Below are 12,714 nucleotides of genomic sequence, written 5' to 3' on the forward strand. Positions count from 1 at the left end.
ATTAAAGTAGAGAAACTTACTTTCAAAAGCAGTTTAATATTAAAATTTTCCTGTTTTCTTTTCTTGTGGATAGGATAGAATACTTAGGGTATGGCCATCACGGTTCCAGTCTTAACTGACTATTCAAGTAATTAATGATAATTGGTTGCTTTGCATTGCAGAACTACACTCCGTACTAGAAGACACTTTGATGAAATAATTTTCTATAATGGAGTGTTGTCTTCTGAGTATGGACTATATAATAATAATGTCAGTGAGTCCTTTCTGTCCAGTAAGAAGAAAATATAATTGAAGATTAAAATACATTACCAAAAGTCTTGCTTTTTTCTCCCCCTTTACATTCTCCTGTAGTGTGAATTGTGCTGTTGCCTCAAGAAAGCAAACATCTAGTTAAGTTTTCTATTTTAGTGAGTTGTTTTTGTTTTTAACATCCTTTAAAATGCACAAACATGCAGTTTTATTTTGGTACTAACTTGGGTGGTCTTGTGTCAACATACATGAAGGTTGAATTTGATCTCACTTTAAACAAAGTCTTTTTTTGTGTTATGTTAATTGTCTAGTCTGTTCCCAGCATTATATAAACAATGTTAGAATTGAGAAATTGATTAGAATAGACAAAATTCAGAATAACCTTCTAAGTTCATAGGCAGTGTTGTTTTCATCCTGCAAGTTTTGGCAGGATGAAAATGACTAATCTCAAAGAGAAGTGCCATGAGGTAAAATGGTGACTTCAAAGCAATAAACTGCCTTGGGTTTAGTGAAACTGCAATAAAACTATCATGAAGCACTGTCAAAGTGTTGATTTTTTTGTACTACTAGTATTAGAAGTAATAAAATGTAGGATTTATTGCTAGACTTCTAATTTTATCTTAAAATTGTGACAAAAAGAGCATCATGAAAAGGGTGTGCTTTTGATTCTTGTGAACTATATTTGGTAACTGAAATTATAATTCAGACTAGTTATATTTTCTAAAATATATTATTTGGAAGCAACTGCCTTTCTCTTTAAAAATTATTAAAAAACTATGAGCAGGACTATTTATGTTTTGAAAATATTAGCTGTTATATACTTCAAAAAATTGTATAACTACTACAATAGGATTTTCAGAAGTGCTCAGCATCAACCTAATTCTGTCCAGAAGAAACTGAAAAAATGAGAGGACTTGACCAGTCCTTAGAAATGATGATATTCTTATCTGCCTCCTCGCTGAAGTTAAATTCTACTTAAAATTACAAACTGAGCGAGAACTATGATACTAGCCTATCTATAGGCAGACGTGAAAGCTGTAATCTGCTAGGATTCCTCTTACTCAATGGAAAGCAAGATATGATAGAGACAAAAATTTGAAAGAATAATGATATAAAGGGAAAATGTATTTGGATACATCCCTGTACAGAGGTAGGACAGCATTTTGAATGGGAAAGTGTAACATGACTTGCCATTGAGAGCAATGTAGATATTTCAAGAAATAATACAAGTCATAAAAATGTATTATTGATTTGTGCCTTGTTAATTAAGTGCCCTAATTCTAATTGATTGTGCAATTATTTCAAACAGACCTTTGCAGCTTAGTAGATACAACTTCGGAATGCAAAACTTTCTTAGCCATGATGATTTGCTGTAGCTACTTATCAGTACATTGAAAAAACTATTGTGATTCTTTATAACGTTGCCCTTATCCTTCTTTTTTAGGTATGGGATGCTGTAGATACAGGCTGCTGTTTAAAAACATATTCCTGTCACTCCTGTGCTGTTCGAGCTGCCCGGTGGTCATCTTGTGGAAGAAGGATCCTCAGTGGGGGCTTTGATTCCATGTTGCATTTAACAGATGTAGAGACAGGTAAAGGTCACGTAAGGGTGCATTATAACCCTATCTTTATTGAGTACAGATAACTGGATCTCATTAGCCTTATTCTTTCTTCTAAAAATATGGATAAAATCTATAGATCAAAGTTAGAATTCTTGAAATGTGTCCTCACTAAAAAAAATCTCAGCAATTAAGGGTAGTTGGAGATATTTAAGAAAACTGAAATGTCCTTAACTTCATGATCACACGTAATTTCTGTTGTCAGATACTGCGCAGATGAACAGAATGAAACGTGTATTTTTTTATGCTCTGTCATGATCATTCATTAAAGCGTTTGAAGAGCCTCTTAAGGCTGACTTCAGTAACATTTATGCATATGGTTAATTTAAACATAGGCTTGTACCTTATTCTCAATTGGGTTGGTTTTAAGTTGGTGCTTAAAGTTAATTAGGTGGGTTTTTTTTCTTCTGAATAAGACCTTAATTAGGAGTATAGAAACTTAAATTCTCATATGAAACCTTGAGACTGCTCTTGTGTTGCTTTGATGCAGTTGTGAATTTGATTTGGGATTTGATTGTTTTGACCTTAACAACTGATTTCCTGGATGCTGTCTCTCCTCATGTCTCCTTCACAAACTCAAGTTCTTCTGTCAGTTATATTTCTTCTCTCTTTTATGTATGTTATCAGCATCATGGCAGCATTCATTGGGGCTGTACATAATAGGGCACCTCTGTGTGTGTATAAATGAAGGATTAGGCCTAAAATAGTATTTTGTCAACTGAAGAGTTGCAACTTTATTTTTTCCACTTAATTTATTTTTAAATGCTTAACTTCTGCAAAGGTGCAATATTTTTTTGTAAGACTACAAAAGAAATCCTTACAAAAATTACAAGAAGTTCTTGTCTAGGAGGGTTTTCTCTTACATAGAAGTAAGTAGTACATTGTATGTGACTATCTGGAGAGCAGAAGTTCTATTCAGATGAACTGGGAAAGTGGCCAAGGAAATTTGTGAATATTGTTCGCATGAAAAGAAGATTCCTTTCCATGCTCTAAGAGTTTATATTTTTCAGCATTTGTCATACCAGAAGTATTTAAATTCAATGGTGGCTGGAAGGGAGCTGTTGTAGTTTGGGAACGTAAAACATGTGACACAGTTATGGAATATTGAAGTTTTGAGAATATTCAGGTTTTGTAATGGGGAAAAGAGCTTTATATATCTGATGTAGTAGTAGTACATGAGGTTAACATACCAAGTCATTAATTTTGTCAGACTTCTCATCTTTTTTTATTTTCAGTCTCATTGCAGCAACCTTCTCATTTCTAGTCTCATATATAACTGAATCTTACTAATCCAAGCGGATTTTGACTGTAGTGCTTACAAATTCTAAACAGAATGGCTACTGCCATTAATGGGATTTATAGCAGAAAATAGATTTTATGTGCCTGAGTCATTTGAAGGGACTACTGTGGGGAAAAATCTCATTTTATAAAAACATAGAACAAATTCCAAAGATACATAATTTTAATCATATACTTTAATTTCTAACATCTCTTTGACTTAACTATCCATTAATGGGATAGTAGTCTGGATTAAGTTGATTGTAGTGGTTCATTTGAAAGAAGGCATTTCTAGTGTTTTGGGCAATGATAACAGTAACAAGTTATATTTAACAAGTTTCAAAACAGATAAGCTTATAAATGGTTCTTTGCTTACTGACTTGTGTGTTATGTAGTATTTCTAACTACTTAAATAAACTGTATGTGTAAGGGCAAAATGAATGGTTATAATCTTTGAAAATACCAGATATTCATTATTGCCTTATTTCAAGAACGCAGGATTCCTTGCAGATCCTGTGAACTGCAGTTCTGATGTTGATGTTTGGACCTGACTTTTAGTGATACACACCTCATTTGGAACAGTATGATATGAGTGAGTGGAATTTTATTCTGATTTCCTACACATGCAGGCCAGTTTCTGATTTCCTTCCCTGTTGTAAAGTTAGTCCTTTTTTTTTCCACACATTTCAGTCAATTCTTTTCAGAGAAACAGGGCAAGCAGTTGAATCTTGAATCCAAATAAATTTGATATAAAAAGACTCATTTCCATTTGAAAAACACTAAGGCAGCTATAAGATTTTGATTTACATTAGTTCACTGAATCATTCATTCCTCCTCACTCTTCATCAGTGCTGAGATGATTTCTTCTTTGATTAGCTTCAGATAATGTTAGAACTGCTAGATGTTAGAACTGTTCCTTCACAGAAGACTTTTAGATACCTTTTTGGACTTCGATCTTACTTAATTTCCATTGCTAGACTGAACTAACTATCATTGTGTTTAAATGCAGTAAATGTATGCTGGTGGGATTTTAAAAATAATAATGCTATCGTTAAGGCTCTATGCTCTTGTCTCTCTTGTATGTGGTTCTGGTTCAAGATTTTTCTAGTCACGTTTGCTAAAGTCTAATCTTTCTCATCTTTGTTTTCAGTATAGATTTTATATATTTGTGTTATAAAAATTGCTACATGTCCTTCACCAAAAGAAACCTAACTATCTGAAGAGAATTACTTTTAAAAGTTTAGGAAAGGTTGCAAATACAGCTTAGTACATACATGAGCTCTCAGTTTTTTTTTTTTTTTCTTGCCATTTTGTGTTGTTTTTCTGCTAGGAACATAATTTCTGCCCTATTAAATCAAAATTGTAGTCTATCTAATTGTTTGTTCTGGGTCTGATGACAGCTAGTTACGAGATTCTTCAAAGCAATGTGCCATCATTGTTGTAACAAACAGTGCTAGAATAAATTCTCCAGGAAATTTTATTTCTAAGCTTGGACTTAAGTTTGAGTGTTCCTTGTCCTAGGATATTGTGATTTCCCTTTTTTTAATATTTGTCATCTGAACAACATCAGAATAGAAGCAAGCACTGAAATCTCATTAATCATAAAACAATTTTTGTTATTGTTGGCATAGAGATCCTGATGCAAGGGTAGAAGACACATCCATGAAATCTTATCCTGCAGTTTTACACCATCAAATGTCTTCCCCTTGTCAAGTGTATTTAATGAAAGTTCTTATCTTAGATCTAAGATACTGCAACAGGAAAAATGGGCTGATAGGAACCTCGTGAAGTTCAGCAAAGACAAATGCAAAGTCCTGCATCTGGAATGGAGTAATCCTGTGCAACAGAACAGGCTGGTGCTAAACTGGCTAGAAAGCAGCTCTGCAGAAAAATACATGGGGGTCCTGGTGCTGAATATGAATCAGCAGTGTTCTCTTGCAGCAAAGAAGGTCAGCTTCATCCTGGGCCCTAGTACATAGAGAAGACAGTGCCAGGCTCTTCTCAGAGATGCACAGTGAAAGGATAAGAGGCAAAGGACAGATGTAGGAACACAGGAGACTTTTTGGCTCAACTCAGGGGTCATCAAACACTAAAACAGGCTGTCCAGAGAGGCAGTGGAGTCTCTATACTTGGGGATACTCAGAACTTCAGTGGACAGACCCCTATGTAACCTGCTGCAGCTGGACCTACTTTGAGTAAGGGTTTGAACTAGATGACCCCTGGAGGTCCAACATACATGATTTATTGATGCTATGATGAAGAACAGGGAAAGAGAAGAATTCAAATTATTGAGGTACAGGGAGTTCGGTTGTCCTGGTTTGGTGAAAATAAATGCTGTTGTACAAGTCTTCTTTTTCTAAATTAATTTTTTTATAGATCGTCATTTGTTATCTTAAATGAGCATCCATTGTTCTAACACCGGCATGTCAAACTAAGACTCTCCACAAATACGGTTTTCTTGAAAACTGTTGTACATATCAGAGTATGGGTCTGATCCAAAATATGCATAAAATGTTTAAGGAACTCAAGGTTATTCATGCGTCATTCATGTGAGTGGTTCTGTGGCTACAGTTCACATGGGGCAAGTTCAGTACTGCAATATGGGTTTTCATAAATATTAGTAGATCAAAAAACTGCAGCTGAGCTGCCTGTAAAGATTACTGGTTAATATATGTTTTTATTGTCCTATTTTATATACATTATTTCTTTATAAAAATAAAGCTTTTTGAAAGGTTTCAGAAATGTGATAATAATGCAGCAGTCTGAACCAGTGAGACTCATGGTTTTGTTCATCTCTACTAACACCATGCTCGCAGTCATTTTCTACTACTGATAGTTCAGACACTTCTGTTATTTACAGAGTAGTAAAATAGTGGTATATTCAGAAAGCACTAAAAAAAATGCTTTTAAAAAAATTCTAGGTCAGTAAATTAGACATTTAACCTCTATTACGTCCAGATGTAATGGAGATGCTCTACCAACATTAGAAGGGTAACTGTATTTTTAAAATTTATTTGTAACTATTTTATTTTTGGAATATATGTTTTATTCATCAGTGGATTTTTCATTAGTCACAAATGAATTAGTACAATAGCATAGGCAGAACATTGGCTGGGTTGATACTATTTGCATATTGTAGATACTTTTCATTTCTTTAATATTATGACAGAGGGAATGTTCCAAGAAATTTTGGCACATTTCCTATATTGCCAAATGCTGCAGTTGTATTTTAGTTCATGGACTGAGCTTGATTTCAAATATAACTTCCTCAGAGTTATAATGGTAAATTTAAATTTCCCATTATTTTGAAAGTTTTTGCATTACCATGGCTAGGATATTGAAATTAAGCTGTTAGTTTTGAAGGAAAGTTCTGATTAGATATACTGTGGTCACATAAATCTGGTTTGTTTGTTTGATTGGATTTTTTAAACTTATTTTATTTTACACTATTTTGAGAGTTTCTTCATGGAACATTTTATACCTCCAAGATGATGGTCCAAATTTGCTTTTCTATATTTTCTTTTATCTTCTCATTTGGTAGTCCTATAGATATAACATTATTATTGTTAATGTAATTCCATTTGTTCACATAGGAATTTTATTTACATACATAAACATCGCCTCAGGAGAGCTGTGACTTCTCCTATTCCTCCCCTTCTCTCCCAGTACTATGTAGATAGTATGTTGTTTTAATATGCATGAAGGTTTTATATGACACCTCAGACAAAGCTCAGTTGATTGATTTTTCTTTTTTTTTTAAATTTTATTTTTTTTCTTTTGAAGGACTTTGAGTTGCTGGAGCGTGTCCAGAGAAGGGCAACGAAGCTGGTGAAGGGTCTAGAGCATAAGTCTTATGAGGAGCAGCTGAGGGAACTGGGGTTGTTTAGCCTAGAGAAGAGGCGGCTGAGGGGAGACCTTATCGCTCTCTACAAGTACCTGAAAGGAGGTTGTAGTGAGGTGGGTGTTGGTCTCTTCTCCCAGGTAGTTAGCGATAGGACGAGAGGAAATGGGCTGTGCCAGGGGAGGTTTAGATTGGATATTAGGAGAAATTTCTTCACGGAAAGGGTAGTCAAGCATTGGAACAGGCTGCCCGGAGAGGTGGTAGAGTCACCATCCCTGGAAATGTTCAAAAAAACGGGTAGACGTAGCACTTTGGGACATGGTTTAGTAGGAATGGTGGTGTTGGGTTGACAGTTAGACTGATGATCTTAGAGGTCCTTTCCAACCTTAATAATTCCTAGTTTTACTTTCACTAAAAAACAATCCAGCCACCAAGCCAAGAAACAAGAAATTAATTACTACTCTACCTTCAGTTGGTTTAGTGGTGGACTTGGTAGTGTAGGTTAATGGTTGGACTTGATGATCCTAAAGGTCTTTTCCAACCTAAATGATTCTATGATTCTGTGATTCTATGAATACATACAAGCATCTCTGATGTGAGGTCTCAAGATTCCCCCCAAAATTCAGCAGGTTTAAGTAATATGTTGAACATAGTTTAGTGGTCACTCTCCAGCTAGGAGACAGCAGCATTTTACTTTTTATACTCACTAATATAAAGTCTTTGCAATAAGAAGAGAGAAAAATGTTTATTTTGGGACATTTTCAAGGGTAAAAGATAAAATTATTTAATATTTCAAGCACCTTTGCCTGCCAGAAACTTGTGACTATGCAGGGGAAAAAATTAGGAAACACATATAGTCAGTATAACTTTAGTTCTTGGAAAAATAATAAAGCAATTTGTAAGCACGCCAAGATAAAATGGATAAGTAACAGCCAACATTGATTTGTTAAGAACAAACTATGCCTGATCAATCTAATTTTCTTCTCACTATTGTGCATGAGAGGGATTGTGCCTGTAATGAGATTTTTTTTAATATATTGTCTCGTGTCTTTTTGAAAACACAGTAGGGAAATCTGTTCTGCTTAGCAAGATTACTCTCATGTCCTTCTAAGTCTTAGGCTTCACTTTTCTTTACAGATCAGTGTAAGGAAGTGAATGTTTTTGGATTATGTAGGTAGGGGTGGGAACCTGAGGACCACTAAACACAGTTACAGAAGCATTGTGTGCTCAATAACTGTGCTGATGTTCTGTGAAAAATTCACAGTGTTAAATAGCCTTTAAAATATCTGATTTCGTAGTTGAGCAGTTTCACAGTAGGCTGCAGCATGAAGGAGCAGAAACATATGTTCAAGATCTTTTTAAAGATTTTTTTTCATACTGTGTTTGGTACTGGTGAGCCTTTAATGAATGAAGAATTGAATTAAAGCATTTTAAGAACGTAAAACACACTGCAAAGATGTAGTAGATATTGTTACTGCAATTGTGAAAATTAAAGATTGAGAGAAACATTTGCTTTCTGCTTTGCAATAACAACCTCTCATACAGGAAAATGGTATGTGGTATGCCTCAATTAGCCAAACAGATTTTCAGAAGATGTAATTTTCTACAGCCTGTGAGTTAGCTGAATCTTTGTTACACTGCCTTTAGGAACTAAAATACAGTAAATATATACACAATAAAGGTATACACAATCTTGCAGATTTACACCTGTTGTACTCTATTATGGATAAGGGAATCTTCTCCTCAAAGGACATCTTTTGCAATTTATAAAATAAGGCCCCCAAAAGTCGAATGTTTAATGTTAATAAACTGAATAATTGTAGACAGAAATATGTATAACTGTAAATACCAACTTCCAGAAAGGTGGAGCAGGGTCTCCAGCAAACACTGAAGCTAGATTTCCCAAGCTGTAGGGCTAGGTTCTGTCACAGCATGGTTACAGCGTGGGAAGCAGTGAATTCTGCTCATAGTAGTAAAACACACTAAATAAAGTTTTTACAGAAAGGGGCTAAGAGTTGAATTCATTGTTTTAACATACTGAATTGCCTGAGCTATTTTGCCCCACATCATCTTACACAGCAATCTGTTCCATCTCTCGGATATTTTTCCTAAGTTTCTGAGGTTCTGAGAGATTTAAGGTGCTAGAGGTTTCATAACTGTGTAGAGAATGTGCTTCAGCACTTCAGCCCTGCAGTCCTAATACCTAAAAGTGAAGGGTTGAAGGGATGTATTCACATAAATGTTAGAAAAGTTCATTTTTCTGGGTTCAGGCATGTTTGTATGGCAAGCAGTCCAATTTAGATTCTGTGTATTGTGCATAAATTTCAGTTCTAGCAATAGGAGGGTTTCCTTGCTGGACTGCTGTGATCCTCCCCTTTTGAGTATGTTATCTACTGCTGCTTTGCTCCCATGCTCTTCTTTTCTACATTCCAGCCTTTTTCTCATTTTCTGTGACAGGGCAGTAAAATGAAATTCATGTATGCATCTAATAACACCAAACTCTTCAGAACACTGTTTACTGAGCTTCCAAAAAGAGACATTTGATTGAATTTCACTTGGGGGGCGTGTGAGAGAATAAGAAAGAGAGTTGTGTTTTAAAGTACTAATTGGAGAGCCTGAGCTTTTAAGATTAATGTATCCTGATTGCTCCTCAGACCAGTCAAAAAGCTAGCATGGTTAATATCTATATCAAACAGGTTAAAATAGGAAAAGGAAGGGGGTTAAAGAGTATAGAGGTGAATAAGATGCTCACGTTGTTCACATTAATTTTATTTAGTATTACACTGTAATGTAGAATTCATAGAATTATACTGTAATGGTCTTAGTGCTGTGAGAGCTTTTGGATAAAAGACTCTAGAAGACAAGAAAATGGCAAAAGCAGTGCCCACTTCTATCTTAAAACAGGAGGAGATGGAGTAAGAATTAGAGAATTTTAATTTCTGGAGAAAATATTGAGCAAATGATTGAATTGCTTGGAAGTAGCTGGGGATGAGATTGAAAGGTGGACTAATTAATAACAAATTATGTTAAATCAATCTTCTTTCTGTGGAAAAGGTACCAGATCTTGTAGTTAGTAGATGAAATGCATCTTGAATTTAGTGCACATCTTTTTTGATTGTCTCACCTGGCTTTCTTATATCTTAGGCTAGAGAGCACAATAGCAAGAAAAATACATGCATTATAGAAAAAGCAGTTTTCAGAAGTCTTGTGGAGGTAAAAACATATCTTAGTAAAGTCAGTTAAAACAATTAATGTTTGTCAGAAATTTAGATGAGGAATTCCACTGGATCACTTACATATATGTCTAATGCCATTTGGACAACACACTATATGCAGAGTAGTGACCACTTGATGCATCCTTTATAAAGCTGTTTGACATTGAAAACTTGTTGATCATACTCTGATTATACAGAGTGTTTATTAAACCCGGTACTAGTAGGAACCAAATTCCTTTGGGAGCAAAGTGCTATTAAACTGACTAGTGAACCTCCATGGGGAAATTCAGTATTTTCTCAAGTGCTGTAGAAGAGAGTAAGATGCATGTGTATGTGGCTTTTCTAAAGCCCGCAAATGATGCCTGGTAGTGGTGTACATGAGAGCAATATCTTGTTGCTCCTATAACTGATTATTTTAATACTTTCTTCCTTCCCTGTGGAGTCTTTTTTTCTCCTTCTGTAGCTGTTGGGGTACTGAAAGCTCCCATGGTGAGAGATGGTCATTGTTGCATATGACTTGTAAAGGAACTTCTGCTGCCCTTACGACTTTTTTCTCTTTTTGGGGAAGGAACTTAGGGACTAAATTTAGTCTTTCACTTATGATTTTGCCTTTAGATCTTGCATGGGTAATTGGTGGAGAATCTTAAGCCTATCTTAAGACAACTCTCACTTGCTGAAAATGTAGATTCATGAATATTTTAAAAAAGCTTTTGTCATAGTATTTTAAGGTTTTTTTTTTTACTTCTGCAATACCTTCTTCACTGTGGCTTAAAGCAGTAACTGTATTTAATGCAGATCTTTATATGTGATGTGTAGAATATAAAGCACGGTTGGCATTGTGAAACTGAGCAAATGTATTTATCTTGGTCCATGCTGCTGTTCCAAAAATTATATTTCAGTGAATGTATGTGGTCCAAACACAGCACTATGCCTGCTGCTAGGAAGAAAATTAACTCTATCCCAGCCGAAACCAGGACAGTATGTTAATACTATGAATTTGTTGGGATGAAAGGAAGCAGCAGACTGTGGAAAAGTCCTATAAACTAACCTAGCTGAATTCTGTTGCCTTTGAAAGTGTTGACAATCCAATTGATACTAACCACAGGATCCTGCGGAGATTAGTGTACACAATTAAATGTTGGGAACAGTGTATCCATGGGAACAGCTATTGCCTTCATATGATGATATGCAAATTATTTCCTACTTTCAAGATGAAGTTTCACTCCTACCTTCGCAGAAAGATAAGTAAACAACTCAAGAGTTGTAGTATAGTTTGGGACATGGTATTTTTGTACAGACAATATTTTGTTCTAGTTATTTTCATCCCACTGAAAGAAAGACTATGGCTTCTCTGTAGGGAAACATTCACCATTAGATTTGTAGATTTAGTCCAGTGTGTTGACTGAACTGGGACCTCAGTGGAGCTCCTCTCCTTAGTGTGCGAAACACTTGTTCTCTCCTTTCAGTAGGAAGCAGTCAGTGGTGCAGAGGCCCATGAGCAGGAGCAATTTCACATTGATAGAAATAAGTGAGTTCAGTCTTGTATTTTCAGTAAATCAGAGTAGCCCCAGACACTTGAAATGTGTTAATATAAGCATACTCACCTTTGACAACCTTGATATTTTTGAAATTAGGTTGAAATGAACAGCATATTTCATTTTCTGCTCAAATTCTAATCTCCACTTCTCACTTTATTTTAGGGAAGCAGATATTTAGCAGCAAAAATGAATTTAGGATCAGCGCACTGAAGTTCCACCCTACAGAGTCAAATATTTTCATTTGTGGAGGGTTCAGCCCAGAAGTTAAAGCTTGGGATATAAGGACTTCTAAGGTAATGGAAATCTTTTTTTCTCTTTCTCTTTTATAATATTTTCTGGGTTGGATATGCTGTGCATTACTAAGCTGCTAGCTGTACTGGTCTTTCGATGAAATGTTATTCTGAAGTATTTTGCATTTGTCATTGATTGTATTGCCATGAACCTCTCTAATGTTTTTGAAGCATGAAGAGGAACATTGTACACAAAAAATACGATTTTTTGTTTGTTTGTTTATGTAAATATGAGTAACATATAGTTGAATTAAATAAAGCCAATAGCTCACTTCAGGACTGTGAAAAACGCAGTTGTGTACTAGGAAGCAGTACAGCTAACTTGCTTTTCAAGCAGTTATGTGTGGGTCAGGATGTGTGTGCCTGTAGCTTTTGTGTAGAAGCCTGGAGTAATTTTACATTCGCGAGGGCCACAGAGAGGCATGTAATAGCCTCTGCCTTTACTTTATCCTGAACCATGAAGAACAGTGTGCTCCCCGCTGCCATTCAGAGCTCAGGTAAGACCAGAGCTGTACTCTGCCAGTGGAAGCGTAAGGCAAGCAGACATCCTCATGCACAGAAGAGCTCAAAGAGCAGCAGTGACTGTAAAGTGAGTAGTGCTTTGTTTTCCTTTGAATTTCTGTGTGGGTAGATCCTACTCATCATAGTTAGCCATCTGTTTGCTCTTGAGGGTGACAGAAGGGA

At 35.5% G+C, this 12,714-nt stretch overlaps 1 protein-coding gene across 1 annotated transcript in view; it reads left to right on the top strand.

Moving 5' to 3' along the window:
• The window catches only part of WDR25 (WD repeat domain 25), a 67,313-nt gene that overhangs the window by 33,892 nt on the left and 20,707 nt on the right, over nt 1-12,714 (top strand). Inside the window, exons 2-3 of the mRNA XM_075712709.1 lie at nt 1,694-1,841; nt 11,903-12,033. Coding sequence (XP_075568824.1) covers nt 1,694-1,841; nt 11,903-12,033 — 279 coding nt within the window. The remainder of the gene's footprint in view (nt 1-1,693; nt 1,842-11,902; nt 12,034-12,714) is intronic.

Source organism: Pelecanus crispus, chromosome 6 (assembly GCF_030463565.1).
Source record: "Pelecanus crispus isolate bPelCri1 chromosome 6, bPelCri1.pri, whole genome shotgun sequence".
Lineage (NCBI taxonomy): Eukaryota > Metazoa > Chordata > Aves > Pelecaniformes > Pelecanidae > Pelecanus > Pelecanus crispus.